We start from the raw sequence: 19,753 nt of genomic DNA on the forward strand, positions 1-19,753 counted from the left end.
ATTTGTTACACTTTTGTACTTCTCAAATTGGATATGAAATCAAGTAGTTTAGAACTTTCATTATATTATATTATATATAGTCTTTGAGACTTTGATTAAGTCTCTAATAAGACTATTATATAATTTAATATATTTAGGCGACGCTGAAAATTGGTTTAAGTGTGCTTTGCATTGCATGGGTTACGAGTTATATGATTTTTGGCGTCCGAAATTGCGGTATAGGAACCCCAAATGCTCATAGTATTATGGAAACGCCATACTTTTTAAAATTAAATTCGTCCATAACAAAGTATATATTCATAAGAGGTCCATTAATTGAGTGCTCAGCACATTTTTCAAGAGATAGTCGTTTTTTTTTTTTCGGTAAGCATAGATAGTCGTTTTTTTTTTTTTTTTTTAAATAGATAGTCGTTTTTAATGGGGCATGGTGATACAAAATGCATGAAAGGTGTGTGTGGCTTGATATGGCAAAGCTCACTTCTATGTTTTATACTAAAAAAAAAAAATACGTGTTATTTTAAATGATGTAAAATTATATTATTTTAAATAAATAAAAAGAGATAGATCATGGGAGATAGGAAGTGGACAAAAAAAGTAAAGATGTGGGTCCTACCTCCTTATGAGAGCGAAATGACATAAGTTATATCATTTGAAATGACACAAATTATATTATTTAAAGGGAAAAGTGTTTGTCATTTTAAATGACAGAAAGTTATGTCATTTTAAGAGAGATACAGACACCGAAAATTTAAATTTTAAATTAAAAAAAATCACTCACTTTCTCTCTCTCATGATTTTTGTTTTTCTGTGTCTATCTTTCTCCTAAATGACATAACTTATGTCATTTAAAATGACAAACACCAAACCCTTATTTAAAATGATAAATATTTTTTCTTTTATAGAAGCGTTTTTCCTTTTATACTAATTAGTGATTGAATTTCAGATTTTTTTTGTTATAATATACGTAGAGAGAGGAAAAATCAAATCAAATCAAAAGCAACATGTTGAACATTGGATGAGGAGACTAGGAAGAAAAAGCAAAAGAAGCATAAACTCATAAAGGAGAAAAGCACCAAAAGATGGATTCATGAAAGGGAAAGCAAGAGAGATAGGGACAGAGAGGGGTATGGGCCTATGGGCTATGGCATCGATGGGAAAAGCATCAGATAACTTACAAGTGATCCTGCCATGCCACGTGGATAACTTAATTAGTTCACGTGGCAAAAGCTGGCCCCACATGGGTCCCGCTTTGGACGTATTAGTTAGCTGTACATGTGCCATCGATCGGTAGACCGTCCTTAACATGAGCCTAGTTAATTTGATCTTTATCTTTTCATTTTTTTTCCCATTTTCCGTTGGATTATTTTTGTTGTTGTTGTAAATATCAGTAATCTTAATTACAGAAAATAAGAATCAGTAATAATCATTATAGTCCTTATTGTATATTAATATAAAGAGAAAAATGTGTGTTATTTTAAAAGATGTAAAGTTGTGTCATTTTAAGAAAGATAAAGAAATAGATAAAAGAGGAGAGAGAGTTGACAAAAAAAAAATAAAGATGTGAGTCTCATCTCCTGTAAGAGTAAAAAGATATAAGTTGTGTCATTTAAAAGGATAAATACTTTTTCCTAATATAAAAGAGCAAACACTAACATTATTAACTTATTATTTCAAATATAAGTGGCATTAGTTTGTTTACATAGGAGATAAGAGTTTAATGTGTATCAATTTAAAGAATCGAGGCGTGTATTTTTAGCCATTATAACTATTTATTATGAATAGTACATAATTATAATATTAAAGTTGTATTTTTTTTCACTCTCCATTTCAGCAAACAACTTATGAGAAGAGAAAAAAAAATACAACTTTAATATTATAATTATGTACTATCCCTAGTACATAATTATAACTTCTAAAAGTACATACACTTGTGTATTTTAAAAACACACAACTTTTTCCCAAAAAGATAATCACAAATTCTGCGTATTCTGATAGAAATACATACTCATTATGAATATTTAAACATACGTAACAACATTGAACGCGTTCTTGTACTTATAAAATTAAAATTTTCATCGGCAATATTTTATGATTCGAATGAAAATAACCATGAAGCTTGAAACCTTGGAATCAAAGTTGTCACTAATAATCATGGCAAGAAAAGAAATGTGAAAGGACCATTTATTCAGTTAGGAAAAGCCGCCATATATATATAGTTGGTTTGCTGCAGTTTCCTCACGTCAAAGTTAGATTCTTCTATCGAATAATAGGTAGGGGGAGATGCAGCTACTCGTGTTGCCACGTGGAAGAGCCCAGAATCTAGGAAAGAACAAGCAAGAAGCATAGGATAAAAGGGTGCATTCAGAAGAGAAGAGTTATAACATTTATAATATTAATTAGTAATAGGCATTAATTCAAGCTTGATAGCAAAGATAACAGGAATCCATCCATTTGATAACAAATAAAAAGTACTTAAAAAGAAAAAGAGAGAGAGAGGGGGTGACACAGCCTCCCATCTAACTTTTTTTTTTTCTTTCCCAATCTTCTCTTTTTGTCTTCTTTAATAAAACCCCAAGCAAACCTCACATTCCACCCCTCTCCTCTCCTCTCTGCCTCTCATCTCTGTTTCTCACACTATCTGCCTTTATTGGATCTTCTTCTTCCCTCATTAAGGTTTTTCCCTTCCTCTCTTTGTAATAACTAGATATACTTGTCATGTATATATGCATAAACAAAAAATTTATGTTTGTTTTAATTTGCTAATATATGGTTGTGTTCGGATTTTTTTATGCATGGAAGGGTTTGATTTGTATAATTTGGTAACCAATACTTGGAAAGCTGCTCATTGATATCTATATATTTTGTATTTCCAATTTGTTCAGATAAATAAGAGGAAGAAGGAGGTCCAAAGTTAGGCCAGTTCACATATATATGGCACCTGTTTCACTGCCACCCGGTTTCAGGTTCCACCCTACCGATGAAGAACTTGTTGCTTATTACCTCAAAAGGAAGATCAATGGCCGAAAGATTGAGTTGGAGATCATACCCGAAGTTGATCTCTATAAGTGTGAACCGTGGGACTTGCCAGGTAATTAGAAGCTCACACACATACACAACACTTTTTTCATTATGTCATGCATGGGTATCTCGTACTAATTTTTTTTATTTTATTTTTTTCTAGCGAGTGATTTAATATTGAAAATTTACGAAAGGTTGCATGGCTGTATTTAAATTAGTTGTCTTTAAAATTCAATATTATTTCAATTGATATGTAACCGGATAATGAAATTAAAGAAGTTCTATAACCAAATATCTCAAGATTTTATTTTATTTTATTTTACTAATTGGTAGAACAGTGTTTCTTAATGATTTCGTAAATCTTAATAGAACCCAATAAAAGTATTTTAAAAAAGTGGGCACGCACTTCTTTAGACGCGATTTACTTCTGATCTTTATTCAGTAATGATGAAACACATACTTGCTTTCTTGGTCAAGTATTGTTTCTGCTTTATAATAAAATATCTCATGTGATTTTGGTTGATCTTTATATGGTGGAAAGGACATGTACTTAAGGTTTATAGACAGGATGGTCCCTACACCTTTAGGGTTCCTATTGTGACCGTCAAGATTACTAATGAGACAACAGTAGATTCCCAAGTCATCAAAAAGTGTAAACAAGATATTATAAATTTATATTCAAGTCCCATGCAATATATATATACTTTGCAATATCTCTTATTCTGCTATTTTCAATTCCTTTTAATTTCCTTGTACATTTGGTTTATCACCTAACAAATTTGTAGGTAATTAAGAACAACATATATATATATATATATAACCAATTTAAAGCCTTTTTTTTTATTGTTACAGGGAAGTCCTTGTTACCTGGAAAAGATATGGAATGGTATTTCTTTAGCCCTCGTGATAGGAAGTACCCAAATGGATCAAGAACGAACCGTGCAACCAAATCTGGATATTGGAAAGCCACAGGTAAGGATCGGAAAGTGAATTCACAGGCTCGGGCAGTGGGTATGAAGAAAACCCTAGTTTACTATCGAGGTAGAGCACCCCATGGCTCTCGTACAAATTGGGTTATGCATGAATATCGTCTTGATGAGAGAGAATGCGAAACCCCTACAGGCTTGCAGGTTGGGTTAGTTTACCTTCTCATCTTCTTAATTTCATTTTCTGAGATATTTTCATTTTCAAATTGCACACTTTGATGGCTCTCTTTTTAATTTGTGAAAACATAATTTCAGGATGCATATGCTCTTTGCCGTGTGTTCAAGAAGAGTGCAGTGATTACACCAAAAGTTGGGGAGCACTATGTTAATGTCACTAGCCATGCCAACCAGATTACAAGCGATCAATCATCAAGCATTGAGCTACACTCTGAAGGAAGGGGCGAAGATTTAGATAGCTCAAATTATTTGATGCCAATGGATATAACTTGCTCACCCCACAACATGAGATATGAGACTTCTCTCAATACCAATGGTGGGATAAGTGATCATGGGAATTGGTCACACTTCTCATCAGAAGACCCATTATTTAGTCTTCCAACAACTTCTTTACTTCCTAACTATGGAGCCATAACATACCCTACATCCAAGGTACCCAAAATTTTCTTTGTACAAATATTTTTTTTTTTTATAAATCATTTGGTATTTGGTAATTAACGGGCGCTAGCTAATCCGGATTCAAGCCGGATAGAACCACAAAGACGAGAAAGTTCTCCCCATCAAGTTTTGACATAACTGCAAATTCAGAATTATTAATTAAGCTTAAACAATCATGGTAGTTAAAATTTCAATTTATCACTACATTTTTATGATTTTTTTTTTCATCAAAACGTTTTTACTAATATTCCAAACACTTTTATGCTTTTACAATTTTTTTTACGTTACGATTTTACGTTTTATAATTTTGTATCCTCGTTATTTTTACGTAAAATCTCATTTTTAACTACATCGGAACAACTACACGCTAGTTGATCCACTTGATTAGTGGTCACAAATATTTGAATATAAACAAGAACTGTAATTTTTAAAGTTATCTTTCCTCATTCATGTGATTTCCTTTGCAGGTGGATATAGCACTAGAGTGTGCAAGGATGCAGCATAGGTTTGCTGTGCCTCCTTTGGAGGTGGAGGATTTCCCTCAAGTTGGAATCTCTGAGCTGAAGATGACACAAGCCTACGGTGCCACACACGGAAGCAGAAATGAAACGGATATCTTGCAGGAAATTCTTTCAGTTGCTCATGCTTCTCAGGAATTGATAAATCAGTCCAGCTACTCACAGGCATGGGGTGGGAATGAAAATTGTGCTCCTCGTGAGGATGATTTCACTTTCATGGTTGGCACTAATTACAACCATTTAAGTGATATGAGCTCCATGAGATATGTTGACAAAACATGGGAAGATTCAAACACAATGTCCATAGATATTGGAGATTTGGATGAAGAATTCAAGGCAGAGAGGATGGTAGAGAATTTAAGATGGCTTGGAATGTCAAGAAAAGATTTAGAGAAGGTATACTTATATTTATTTTTTCAATTTTCGTTAATACACATATATTATCCCATTTAAGATATTATTTCAATGTTAAAACCAAATTGGCCAATTAAGGTTATGGCCCAAAAATGGATTCTATGTCTTAACAGAAAATTGAAGATTTATCACATAGATTGAGAATACTAGTATTGCTAAAGACCCTTAAAATATTTTAAAAAATATATTAAGGGTTCGCTTTTTCTGCCGTCACTGCAGATAAGTTATCTGCAGCAAGTCTAATACAACATCGTTTTGGGCAAAAATTATGGTATTTTTGTAATTTTAATTTATTTCAGGGTTATTATAGTCTTTATAATTATAATTTTGTAATCTTTCAATCTTAAAACGACGTCGTTTTGGGAGTAAATGCAAATAACTTATCTGCAGTAACTGCAGAAATATTTTTCTGAAATATTAATAATCAAGAAGTTAATTTATATTATAGTTAATCTGCCCAATTGGACAGATGGAAGAACAAAAGATTGTTCCAATCAAGGATATTTCAAGCTTCCAAACAAACAAGGAAGAAAATGAGGTGCAAGGTACTAACAATCCCATATGCTAGCTTTTTATTATTATTATTATTCTGGTAAATGATACTGGTCATGTATGTAAACTTTTTTTTTTTTTTTTTGATACATATTTATGTAAACTTCTAATCTGTTCTTTTTGGTACCGACAAAATTAATAATTGCTTTTATTAGCAGCAGAATCTGATCATCACAATAGCAACAAGGAGCACAATGACACTTACATCAATGATTTCTCATTAGGCTTCGTCAATGATGATGACCCTAACGAGAACTTCATAGATGATAGTAATAACATTAATGATTACTCAAGTTCTCCAAGCTTTGAGGTCATTGAGGAAATTAAGGTCAGTCATGGGATGTTAGTTTCGACTCGACAAGTAGCCGAGACATTCTTTCACCAAATAGTTCCTTCACAAACCGTCCAAGTTCATCTCAATCCAATGATGGCAAACAATCATTATATAGAGAATGCAGAGGCACTGATGAAGATAGTGGAGAACCAAGGTTCTTTCTTTAACAAGTTTAAGGCCTATGTGATGAGAAAGCTAATAAAGCCATCAAAGGCAATAGCCAATGCGATTGTACTCGTATTTGCACTTCTGTTGATACATTGTGTTCATTCGAAAGAAGAAGTGGAAATTTGGAAACCAGACATAGTGGATGTGAAGAGAATGAGACAATCATCTGAGATAATCAAATGGAATGAGTTAAAAAAGGTTTGGTTTAATTGTGTCAAAAGTGAGAAAGGATTCAGTGCAGTCTTGAAGAAAATAGGCATTTTCCTCACCATATCTTTGGCTCTTTGTACAATGTGGGCTAACCACAATATAGGAAACCCTTGATCTTCTAATTCATATATTTTTGTCTCTAACTTAAGGAATTAGTTTGAGAAGGCTCAGATTCAGCTTCTCTCCAAATTAAGTAGGAGGCTGATATCCATATACTTATTATATTGTAATTTGACACTTGTTATTTGATTATAAGACTTAATTGTATTCAATCGATCTTATAATGTTCATCTTTAAATTTTTTTTATAATTTATGTAACATCATGAGTGCTAACAAGGGCGGGAAGTAATCGTCGGTATGAAATGTCACATACAAGGAGCAATTTCTGGCGGGGGTTACATGAATGAATTGAATCGATACTCGAAAGAGAGATTCTAAACACTGAGCAGGTATGAGACTCTACAGTTGGAGATAATTTATAATAATTAATTCATACTACCTATACACAAGATGTATCTGCTTTTCAGTAATTCGGAACAGAAGAACTCATAGTTAAGCGTACTTGACTTGAAACAATTTTGGAATGGATGACCTTCTGAATTTTTTTTCCTAAAAAACGTGAGTAAGAATAAAGCATACTGAAAAATATCGAATTCTTGAATTGAGTTGATTGAAATGGAAAGACCACCTTAGTTACTTAACTAATTAAATCCATATTTTATGAATTGATTCACGTTAGATGATCGAGTAATCAAATCAAATCAGATATATGACCACACTTAAATTGTATTGTGGACCTCATTAATTTTATTTTTCTCAATATAAATGGAGGACGTGTTTGGATCAACTTACGGTTTTTTTAATTTATCACTACGTGAATTCGATATGAGATTATTTCAGCTTAATTGAATGGTGTTTTTTCAAAATATAATTGGCTTAATTTGTACTTGCGTACGTGATTTTTATTTTGTTTAAAATTTAGAAAATCATTTAAATTTCCAAATTGCACCACCCACTTCCACATATAAGATGGATTTGTTGAGATAGCAGTTCATTATTTTCGATCCGTTGTCTCTTCCGACGCACTTCAATTTGAGCCACTGTGTTTGAGTTCCTTCTAGCAGCGTATAAAAACATGCCAAAAATATTTGTACTTTTCAAACATATATAATTATAGGGTTTTATATTTGTTATATTATATAACGTAAGTTTATTTTCCTACGCACACAATAGAAGGGAGAGAGAAAGTGGAATGACGAAAGAGAAAGAAAAATATGTAAACCTCACTTTTTCTATATGTGTGTAGAAAAGTAGACTTATGTTATGTAACATAACAAACATAAAATCCATAATTATATTAGTTTAAGTAAGAGAAAATTATAACAGTATTTTTTATTTAAAATTTAAATTAAAAAGTATTTATTTTTTCTACTATAATTTTTATTGTTTGTGACTTTTTTCACTTAAAATAACATTATTTTATGTACTTTAAAAATACAAACATTAAACCTATAAATCATTTTAATTTATCGAGAAAATGCATGGGGTATAAAAATGCATTTTCTTTTTAAGTGGATTCCAATTTCAGCTATTCATTTTCCATAGTCTTGAAAACTCTAACCTTTTTTTTTTTCTTTTTTCTTTTTTAACTGTAAATACTTTTGCCTTTGATGTTGCCGTTGTTTCTCTTGGGCTCGTGGCAATAATAGAGTTTGGATGCCCTGCTTTCTACTCATCTGTTTGGTCAACTTTAAGGTAGGCTTCTCTTCCCACTCTTCCGCTACCAATCTTGTTTGCTCTGTATCTCTCTTCTTTTAAGATCATGTACAGTTCCTCTACTTTTGGTAGTATTATACATTTTATTTTATGGGTTTTATGTTTCACGTATTTGTATCATACAACACACACAAGAAGTAGATAGGATCTATTAAAGAGAAAAGAGAAATAAAAAAAAATGGTCTCGTTCATTTTTTGTATATTACATTAAATAAGATTGTCAGGAAACATATTTCCCTTATTTTTTACAATTGAAATATGAAAGAAGTGATGGATTCGAAATTTTCATTTGGATCAAAAGCTATGAAGTGTTATACAGTTTATTTATACATCTAGCGTACACTAACATGTAAATTTAGTGATTGTTGTATGGGGGAGTATGCTAATCTGGGAGCGGTTAAAATTTGAGTCATGTGAAATTTTTGTTACTATCTCTCTTTTCACATGCATTAAATAATTAAGGTCCAATTATTATTAGTAAAGAAAGAAATAGATACAAAAATTATGCATAAAAAAATAATATAAAGGTAATTTCTCTTAAAAAGAGTAGGGTGTAATAGGAGCAAGTGGTGACTGTAATTATCCAAAATTTAAAATGTAGTGAATAGATTCTTGTTATATATCTCAATGAATGAAAGAGGCATTTACTTATTTATTTTTCACACTATGACCAATGAGTGGTCATCATCCAGTACCTCGTATGTTAATAAAGCTTCCTGTATAGAAGTTGATGTGGGATTAGGTTGCTCCATCTTTGTTATAAATTTCCTCACACTCAGCGTTTTATTGATCACATAAAACAGTTTCTAATTTGCATCAATTACAGAGCTTATTTGTTTAATGAATAACAAAAATAAAATAAATATAAGAAGGTATATACATCAGAGAAAGATCAACATCCAGTGTGACAAGATGCATCCTGGTATTTGACCTGGTTTGTGGATTAGAGTTGAGACCATTAAGCTCCAAATAACCTGAAAGGAAGCAAGTTTTTTTTGTTTTTTTGATTTGAGTCATTATACAGCTAAAAATCATGAACCAAAACAGCACTATATAATTAACCTAACCTTTGGACTAAGGACTGTGAACGTCTGGTGCAGCCAACCAAGAAGAAAAAGGAAAAAGAAAAAAGATGTTAGCTTGGATCAAATATCAAACCATTTTCTTAACTGCATAAAGATGTATGCTAACAAAGAAACAAAGAAGTAGCTATCTAACGAATTTATAAGTATGCCGAAGAAACAAATCCCCCAAGGGAAAAAAGACTCCAATGAAGGTATTAATTCAACATTTCAGTTAACTTCAACTTCCTTTTTTTTTGTCCTTTTTAACTTCAGAAAGATGAAAAATGATTTATTGGTTGAGTGATATACTTGGTGGACTGTTGTTTGAGACTTGGCTGCTTGCCCGCTGGTTGTTGAGGTTCATCACCTGGAACAGGTACAGTCTTCACCTGTGTGATATTGACATATTAGAAGTGTTAACCCTTTGAGAAACTCATTAAGCAATAATTGGTGTATGTGTCTAAAAGCCAAATATCAACTCACCAAATGCTTGAATATGAGATTAAAGAACATCTGAATGTATCTCTGCTTTGCCTCTTTTTGCTCCTTATTCACTTGCCTCCAAAAGGTATAAATGTTTCCCATATTTACCAACTTGTTCGCATAGATCTTCCATGTATAGCTATAAGACAGAACAATGAACAAGTTTGAAATTAAATTTGTCGTTGAAGCACAATAAAAAGGAATGATTATATGCAATAGAAGTGTAACATAAATGTTAGATAATAACTGTACTAGTTCTATGCTATGGAATTGATATGGTTTGTTGGTTACCATTCATTTATGCGCTGCAATCCAGCTGCACAAAACATGTTCCAGTGTGTTGGATCTACTTTACATTTCTCAAAGAAATCAGCAATTTTGTTGCTTGATTCATCGCCATTGAGGGGGTCAATGTGGAAGCCAGAGACCCCATCAACAATAATTTCTGCTGGACCTCCTTGGTTGGTAGCAAAAGTTGGCAAGCCACAGTTCATTGCTTCAATGACAGTTAATCCAAATGCTTCATACAAAGCAGGTTGCACAAAGGCTCCCCTTGTGTCAGCAATGCAGCGGTAGAGCTCTCCATTTCGATATCTATTAGTCTGTGCAGCAATCCATCTGAATTGACCCTTGAGTTGATACTTTTCAATTAATTCATGCATTTTTCTTATTTCTGCCATTTCCTCCCTATCTTTTGATTTTGAAGGGTCAAAGAAGCCCCCAACTATAACAAGGTTCACCAAGTTTCTCAGTCTCTTGTTCTTTCCATACCATTGAACTAAGCCACTTAAGTTCTTCACAACATCAAGCCTTGCCATTGAGAACATGATTGGTTTCCTCCTCTCTGCTAGATATCCACTGTTTCCATAATAATTTCAGAAGTGAAAAATTAATCATTTGGAAGAATGCAGTAATTCATAACTGAACGTTAGAGCTATGCAAGGGTAGCAACTAGCAACTAAGTCACTTACATATGCTCATTGTTATCCCCTTTACTAAAGAGAAGTTCTTCAATGGCGGGGTGAAATTGAGAGAGTCTTTTGTCTTTCTCTGTGTAAGGGAAATAGACAGACTGGTCAGCTCCAGGTGCAGCTATGTTGAACTTAGGATCAAACACGTTTATCCCTGAAACAACCCTACATAGCCCTGGGAGGGTAAATGCTGCATGGCTTTCATATTGTCCAGGTCTATCTTTGCTGCAAAAATGAACTTCCAAATCTCAGTTTTCATTTTTAGGCACTGTTTTCTTCTCTTCTCGATTACATGTGTGTAATGCTATTTGAACAAACCTGCCAGCAATTTCCTGGTATGTGCTGGTTATGATGAAATCAGATGCATTCATTGCAACTGTATCAGCCATGAATTGACATGAGAAGTGGTACTTGGGCTCCAACTCTTTCCACTTGACATCTGAGTCTTCATACTTAGTCTTCTCTAAAGCGTGTGCTATAGTTCCCTGGTTTTCAATCACCCTGAGGTATTAGTACATGTGACAAAGAAGACATCCTAGCAGCCATAAAAAATGTTTAAAAGGAAAAATTAAATAGAGAAAGGGATAGTGACCTGAGTGATTCCAAGTTTTCTAGCCATTACAGATGCTACCAAATTTCCATCAGTGTAATTTCCAATAACAAGATCTGGTTTCCCTTCCATGAGGTCCAGAATCTTGGCTGTTGCATCCTATTAACATGGAACAAAGTGTTGGTCAGAAGGAAAGTTCATAAGGAAGGAAAAAAGATACTAGTTAAAGAATCTTGAAGCAGTTATACATGCCTGAGTAAACCTCTCAAGATAGGGATAAATGTCAAAGCGAGAAACCCATTGACGCAGGATTCCTTTCTCTGTCTGAAAAGGCACACGTAGAATGTGGGAGTGCTTGGTATCAACAATTGGTTCCAACTCTTGGTGGCACTTGGTTCCCCGAGCATCAGGTATGAGCCTTGTTACCTATAAAGGTCAAGACACAATAATATACACGCATAATTCTAGTAAGTTATACGTAGAAACTAGAAAGAGATCATTCCTTTGCATGAAACTTACCACGAGAATTTGAGGTTTCACATTTAGCCCTTGTTGCTTGATTCTGAGAAGCAACTCTGCTTCCAGAGCCTTGACTTGGTCCAATATGTATACTACCTGTTCTTTTGGGAAAGAGTGTTAGAAATTTTTTATAATAACTTATGTTTTAATAGAAGGGGAAAACTATATTTACAAACTTTTTATTTACAAACTACACCGTCTGACCGGTTATACACTACAGACATAGTGTAATTTATAAGTTTGTAAATAAAAAATTTGTCAATATAATCCTACTCTTAATAGAAATAGTACTTTGACGTGATATTAAAATGCTTCATCAACCTTGCCATAATGTGAACAATCTTTGTCACTCCCATCCTTATATAATCAAATTAATTGTTCCTGACTGTAAGAATTTTACCTGGCCACCAGTGTCAGGCAAGCCGAGGACATCTGCTTGCCCAAAATAACCATGAATAGAGAAGATCACTACATTGAATATTGTGGGAATCCTGCTCAAAAATTTCTCCAAGTTCATTGGGTCTGGTGCTTGGAGTACTTCTGACAAAGTTCCCATTGTCTCCTTCACTCTTCCTGCAGTATCTCCCCATCCTCTCTCAAACCCCCACTCCTTTAACCTGCCAATGAAAATTGGTATATATTGGGTTACAACTTACAACATCATGGCCTCTTTAATATAAAAGCAATAAACTCTTTACCTTAGCTCAAAATTTTGATATGCAGTGTCTTTGGGAAGTGCTGCCAGGAATGTATCAGCTACTATAAGTGCAATCTGAAGCTTTGCAGCAGAGCTCAGGGTGTCATTGATCATCAAGCTCTGCCAGTGTAGATGACAAAAAAGGAAAATGAATATTGAAAAAGTATAACTTTTGTGTTGGTATAATGATTATGATTTTAATCTCATGTTCTTCCACTTACTTCTCCCTGATGATTTATTGTTAACAAGTAGTCCACTATAGCCTGTGTTTTCGCCAATTTCCCACTTAACCTTGAACTTAAGAACTTGGAAACAAATTGGATTCCATTTCCAATTGAAGAAGGCAGGGTTAATTGAGGAATCTGGAAATCGAATGCACCAAAGTCTGCTTCAAATGCGTTTTCATCGCTTGCCCTGCAATATACACCCAAGTCAAGCATCGAAACCAAAGTTCAGTGAATATGTCTTCTTGGTGGGAATTGAGACCACAACTCATCTTCATGTGGTATTTTAAAAACTACAAAGTTCAGAACATTTTTAGCAATATATTTTTGGATGTGGTGTTTATCGTAGGAGATAAAATTATACCCTACACAACATAAAAATACGGGGGATTCATGTGAGATCACGTGAAATGAAGAGAAGAGAAAAATAAAATAAAAATGAATACCCTATATTTTTATCTCACAATATTTTACACCACATTTCTTACACAATGATCCATACATAGGACCAATACAAATAACGAATCTCCACGGGAGAAAAAGAAAAGGTGTAAAAACTATTTGGTTTTGGTATTTAATTAGAACATCATTTTTATATTTAATATCATTATATATTTGATGATATAATTTGGTTGCTTGATGTTTATTACATTATAAAAGAAAACTTTTACCAGAAAAGGCGATCGACAAGGAGATGTGCTTTTCTTTGCTTTTTTCTTTTTTTTCCCCTAATCATTGTTAACTTAAAATTGTTCTGAGAATAGGAGTTTAGTTAGTAGTACTATACAACAAGCCAGATTGGAGATTGATAGTAATATACATGGTTTAAAATGCTTTCAACTTTAACTGAACATTTACCACGTTTCTTAAATGGAAAATCTATACTTCAGTTGGTTACTGTAGAAAGAATTTTGGAGCTTTCTGTATGAACTTTGGACTTGGAGGACTTTGCTCCTAAGAAATCGATATCTAGTAAAGTGCAACTGGATAATATTTAATTACGTGAAAAAATACAAAAAAAAAAATTCGGTAACTAGTTGCTTGTACTTCATTAAATTTTAAACCAATAACTTTTTTTTTAGAGTAAACACCTTTTTTTAGTCCCTGTCAATATCTACGAAGTCTTTTTTAGTCCCCGGCAATAAAAAAGGACCAAATTGGTCCCTGAAATTACAAAAAAAGGGTCATGTTAGTCCTTATGTCAACTCCCAAATATGTAGAGTGGCCCTTTCCTTGTACTTTCAGGGACCAATTTGGTCCTTTTTTATTGCCAGGGACTGAAAAGGACTTCGTAGATATTGCCAGGGACTAAAAAGGGTGTTTACTTTTTTTTTTATTAACAGTGAACCATAATGAAATACACCTTGTATTTTAAAGGATTCAAATATAATTAATGGTATATTTGTCATGAATATCTTGAAAGGATGGTACTCCCCTTCAAAAAAGTTATTCGGTAGGAAAAGAACAATAACTCTACACCTCCTTAATTTCACTTTTTTTGGACCACTGGAGTAACATAAAATGTTTGATGCAAGCAGTGAGTGACAGAATATTACATGCGAGAGGTGTAGAAAATGAGGTGTGTATGCATTGTTGAGAAAATAAATGCAAATCAGGGGAAAAGGATGATACTCGGGAAAGCTGTTGATTAGAAGGTTACAAAGGAAAAATCCAAGACAATTTTAAATGTAAGAAAAAATGAAGAGAAATGACACACCATTTTTCGTCATATAGCCTTTCCTTGCATTTAAGGTAGTCAGTGACGGTGATAGGCTCAACAGAAAGGTCCTCAGAGCTCACTCTTATAAATTCCCAAACTCCTGGATTAGGCCTTATTCCAAAGGCAACATATGGTGGATCAACAACAGCTTCCTGCAAATTTCAGGTGCACAGCATTAAAATAATCCAAAGGCTAATAATAATGTTGCACTGTTACTTACATTACATAAGGTGAACAATAAAAACAAAGAAAAACCTGTGTAGAGCTCAATATGAAGCCAAGAATGCCCTCCAAAACTTGATTTCTTTCACTCTTGTCATCTATTACTTTTTCCATTTCTTCCATCAAATGATGAAGCTTCATAATCCTTTTCCCCTTCTCAAGGTACTTGGCAAAGCACCTCTTCATATGGTACCGGCTCTGCCTCAGTGCATCTGGCATGTTATCTGCTATAGAATCTGTGCGCTTTAAGGCTGGTACAGAAGCCATTTCAACAAAGAGATTGTAAAAGAAAAAGAAAATAAAACAAAAGGATAATTAAATTAAGGTTTCGAAACTCAGAAAGGAAGATGGTCTTGATTGATAGTCTAATGAGATGTGTCTCAATTTATATGCATAGTTTTTTATGAATATGTCATGATGAGTGACAACTTTGTGGCTTGGATAGGAGTAAAAGTTGGAGAACGAATATTTGCTGAGGGAAGGAAAGGAAAAGAATTTTCAAGGTTGAGAAGAGATTTAATGTTTTAAAAATTGAAGGCATGTGTGAATAGTATTTCTAACACGGAATTATAAGTATCATTCTTTTCTTTTGTTTGTCTATGGGTGCTATGTGTGTTTATGACCATGAGAAAAAGAATATAAAAGATGCCATCTTCACTGCATTTTCTTTCTGTTTGTTCTCGGGGGTTACTGAGTCACAGTCTACCTGTTCTAAATGGCACATGTGGATTCAGTAGAAGTCTATACTAAGAAAGTACGAGTACAAACTAAGTGCTGTTTCGATCTTTTTGTTTAAGTTAGAACTTTTTTTTTTTTGTAAATTGTTTAAGTTAGAACTTCGTATAAGCATAAGCATAAACATAATATAAGCATAACTTAAGCCAAATAAGTTTTGAAAAAAAGTTCGTATAATGATTTTTTTTTTTTATAATAAAAAAAAAACACTAAAAGCTAACAGCTCCTACGGGAAACTTTTTTTAAAGTTCTTATGTGATTTTTTTGAATTGAATGCTTTCTTTTAAAATGAAGAGCTATAGAGATATAGAGAAAGAAAGTTTTATTGAAATATGTACTTTTAAGCTAAATTTTTTATATAATTACCAAATAAATTTTAGCGTTTTTTAACTTTAGCTTATAAGTAGCTTCTATCGTTAAAAAAAAGAAAGAAAAGAATAAGAGGATCTAAGTAGAAAAGAAGTAAATGATGAAAAATATTTTTTAAACATTTTATTTGTTATTGGGTAAAATTTTATGTAATCATTCAATAATAAATCATTTAAGCTTTAATACCATGTAAAACAATCATTTCACCTAAAGTTTAAATTTTTAAATCAAGGCCCCTTAATGGTTTTATTTACCTAATGTATCCCTCCACGTCAGAGCATTTGGGCTTAAAGCATAGATATCACAAAGACTCGTTTTATTGGTTCTATCTTGTGTTAACTTAATTTCACTTGAAACAGGGGATGATGAGGATCGAATTTGTGACCATGTGGTTACCTTGATTTTGATGTGACCAATTTAACTCAATGGCTTAAGCTTGTAAGTGATGGTCATTAAATGATTTTATGTTATATTTCTAATCTTGTGCTTACTTAATTATAATAGAAATGAGCAGTGAAGATCGAACTCGTAATCCCGTGATCAATGAGACTTTGATACCATGATAAAAAGCATTTAAGTCATTGGCTTCAATAATTTTGTATAACATCTTTGTAACAATTTTTAAGGTGTAAAACTAAATAAAATATATTTCAGTCAACACTTTTATTTAAGACATTTTAATTATGCACTTTCTTAAATAAAAAAAATTAATTTAAACATATAATAAATATTTGTATATTCAATTAACAAAAAAATAACTTCTTCCTTTCCCTTGACAGTTTATCGAAACATGTAAGTTGCGACTCAATATAATCTCTTATCTATAAGTTGTTTTTGTTTTTTAAGAGTCGTTTGATTAAAAATGGTGGAGCCAGAAATTTTTTTGAAAAGGGCAAAATTATAATGTAAATTTTTTCTTTGAAGTAACAATTATTTATATGACAAAAAAATAGAAATGGTGCTTGCAATTAAAGATTTCTATGGATTTTGAAAGGGTGAGCATTAGACATATGACCAAAAAATTAGAAATAATATTTAATTTTAAAAGTTTACATAAATTTTTGGGTGGAAACACCCCTTTTAGTCCCTCATTCTACTGTTATTAGAACCGGACCGGTCATTGACCCGGTTGAGGTACTGAGTCACTGGGTCAATGGTTCAACCGGTGGGTCACTGGTTGAACCGCATGAACCGGATATATATATAAATTTATATTTTATACTTAATTATATAATAAATATTATAAATGGTGCCATCTAAACAACAACCTGATGTAGTTTAGTAGTATTTGCTATGTTGTATATCCTTAATCCAAGGGGTTCGAACACCATTACATGCAATTTTTGAAATAATTCTCTTAACTTAATAGTTATATAATAAATATATTAAATGGTGTGATTTATTCTACCAATGATGGTGGCCTAGTGATATGAAATGACTTTCCTCACTCCATTGTGCTGGGTTCGAATCCCACTCGCTGCAAAAAAAAACATTTTGTAACTAATTTTGAAAAACCAGTTTGAAGAGTTATCGGTTTATAACCGGGTCACTGGGTCAATCACTACATCACTATGCATAATATGATATGATTTGTTTCGGTTGAACCACGGTTTATAACCGGGTCACTGGGTCAATCATTACATCACTATGCATAATATGATATGATTTGTTTCAAATATCATATATATTAAAATTATCCTATCAATTTGTTTATATAGTGTACATCAAATGTCTGATGTGATAAAAATTGCAAAAAATATCAAATATGATAATATCGCCTATCAAATTGAAGCTACGGTACTCTCTCTTCATCTCATATCTTTATTCGATTCTTATAAAAAAATTTATTATTATATCTACTTTTATTTTTATTTATTAAGTTCTATATATACACATCTATACTGGCCGACCCAAAGCATTATCTCAATAGGGCAGGTCCAATCCTGAAGACCCAAGCCACCTCAGCCCTAAATTCACTATCCTGTTGATACTACTGTCAAGTCTGCAAGGTAAGCTGGCTCCCCAACGTAAGACACCAAATGCTTTGGGAGACTCTCTTCCCTTTGTGTCTCCATATACGTCCAATATATCATTCCCTTGACCTTACCCCTGCATGGCAGCTACTATTAGCACAGCAGCGACGGCAAGAAGCCCTGCTATCCTTCTTCCCCACAACAGTTGACTTGGCACATTCCCCCACTATAATAAGACCTATATATACCCCTTCCTCATCACAGCAGAGGACATATTTTTATGAGCCATTACTCTGTCAAGATTTAAAGCCATCATAGTCTTTGCATGTCACCCCATCCCCCGTTATATACTCATTGTATTGGGACTGTCCTATACAGTGTTGGTCTTCACCATTGCTGCGTTGGGTACACCCTATAGTAACCATATCACCCCTTGTGGTGTTACATATTGGATTTTCTAATTAGCCGACGGTTCATTGGCGCCATCTGTGAAAATCCAAAAATTTCGATTTTCATTCTCCTACCGGAGCTTTGAATCAAATTAAAATTTTTGGGCAGATGATTGATGGATATATATAGGAAATAAGTATTCCAAAATAAATAATAAGTTAGAATAGTTTTTGTTCTATCAAGTCTCCCGATTTAATGTGATACTTGGTCTGAGGGAGATGATTGATGGTTGCTAGAAGCTCCAAATGTGATGAGATGATGATGGGAATTATGTGCCCTAGGACATAAATTATTTAGGATTGGATTTTTTACATGGGCTTCCTCCTCCTTATATTGGGCTTTCTTGATTTTATAGTTCCAAAGGAAGTGTTGACAAAATTCTCATTTATGATATATCAAATTTAAATCTGTTTATTTTAGGGTAAGATTTTTTATTTGGATTCTCATTCGAGTGCAGGGCCTGAATTTTACTTTTGTTTTTGGCTTTAAATACGGGTAAAAAAAAATTATACTTGTTTTTTAACAAACATAATAATAAATTAAAAGAGCCCAATAAATAATTTGGGCCATGGCCTCTCCAATCAGATGATACATAATCTGTATGGGCTTAGTTAGTCATTATTTGAAAACCCTAAACATCTCACTGTGAGTTAACTCTCATCGTTGATTTTACCCAAGTGCTCGTAGAAATAGAATCATAATTTTTATTTAAACAAGTTTAAATGAGAATTAGTTTCATTTTCATACAAAATAATGCAAAACAAAACGAATAACATGGTCAATCAGCCCAATTATTGCTTGATTTCGGATTCAACTAATTGGGCTGATCGGAATAAAAAGGCCGTATTGGTCCATTTTCTTTTCCGCTTATATCCAATCCAGAAGCTTCTCCCAACCTCAAATTAGGGTTTCGTCACCTTTATAAGCAGTTCCACCCTCTCCCTTCTCATCACTGTCTCGTGACTCAAATTAGGTTTGTTCAGCGTCAATCACTGACACATAATAGCTGCGTGTTTTACCAGCGGACGCTATATAAATTCCTTCTTAATGCTCTATTTCTATTATTTTAATTTAATTTATTGTTTTTGTGTTCTCTTTCCCTTTCGTCTTGTTTTTTCTTTGTTGGTTTTCTCTTAATAAGAAATAATATATTTTAGCTTTGTGCACAGTGATGTGCTGTGGAG

At 33.0% G+C, this 19,753-nt stretch overlaps 2 protein-coding genes across 2 annotated transcripts; one reads left to right on the forward strand and one right to left on the reverse strand.

Moving 5' to 3' along the window:
• The first annotated feature begins 2,931 nt into the window (after positions 1-2,931).
• Positions 2,932-6,929, forward strand: LOC133292681 (NAC domain-containing protein 54-like). The gene is made up of 6 exons (XM_061491126.1): positions 2,932-3,088; positions 3,871-4,148; positions 4,260-4,613; positions 5,087-5,533; positions 6,021-6,096; positions 6,262-6,929. The coding sequence occupies exons 1-6, from the start codon at positions 2,932-2,934 to the stop codon at positions 6,927-6,929; spliced, it is 1,980 nt and encodes a 659-aa protein (XP_061347110.1).
• A 2,720-nt stretch (positions 6,930-9,649) lies between these two features.
• Positions 9,650-15,323, reverse strand: LOC133292690 (sucrose synthase 7-like). The gene is made up of 14 exons (XM_061491131.1): positions 15,076-15,323; positions 14,818-14,972; positions 13,098-13,290; positions 12,878-12,996; positions 12,580-12,796; positions 12,180-12,275; positions 11,913-12,086; positions 11,703-11,819; positions 11,429-11,595; positions 11,111-11,335; positions 10,431-10,997; positions 10,140-10,278; positions 9,966-10,045; positions 9,650-9,683 (listed from the first exon to the last, which is right to left on the reverse strand). The coding sequence occupies exons 1-14, from the start codon at positions 15,307-15,309 to the stop codon at positions 9,650-9,652; spliced, it is 2,517 nt and encodes an 838-aa protein (XP_061347115.1). The 5' UTR covers positions 15,310-15,323.
• Positions 15,324-19,753: the final 4,430 nt, after the last annotated feature.

The sequence above is a fragment of the Gastrolobium bilobum genome, unplaced genomic scaffold, assembly GCF_033153095.1.
Source record: "Gastrolobium bilobum isolate Gb01-03AN ecotype WA unplaced genomic scaffold, APGP_CSIRO_Gbil_v1 utg909, whole genome shotgun sequence".
NCBI classification, from domain to species: domain Eukaryota; kingdom Viridiplantae; phylum Streptophyta; class Magnoliopsida; order Fabales; family Fabaceae; genus Gastrolobium; species Gastrolobium bilobum.

Bases quoted from the DNA above. Each gene is read 5' to 3' on its own strand.
- LOC133292681 (XM_061491126.1), top strand. From the start codon at position 2,932: ATGGCACCTGTTTCACTGCCACCCGGTTTCAGGTTCCACCCTACCGAT. The intron at 4,149-4,259 runs GTTGGGTTAGTT...ACATAATTTCAG, and splicing joins AAACCCCTACAGGCTTGCAG to GATGCATATGCTCTTTGCCG. The intron at 6,097-6,261 runs GTACTAACAATC...TTTTATTAGCAG, and splicing joins GGAAGAAAATGAGGTGCAAG to CAGAATCTGATCATCACAAT.
- LOC133292690 (XM_061491131.1), bottom strand. From the start codon at position 15,309: ATGGCTTCTGTACCAGCCTTAAAGCGCACAGATTCTATAGCAGATAAC. The intron at 12,276-12,579 runs GTAAAATTCTTA...CCAAAAGAACAG, and splicing joins TGCCTGACACTGGTGGCCAG to GTAGTATACATATTGGACCA. The intron at 10,998-11,110 runs GTAAGTGACTTA...TTATGGAAACAG, and splicing joins GGGGATAACAATGAGCATAT to TGGATATCTAGCAGAGAGGA.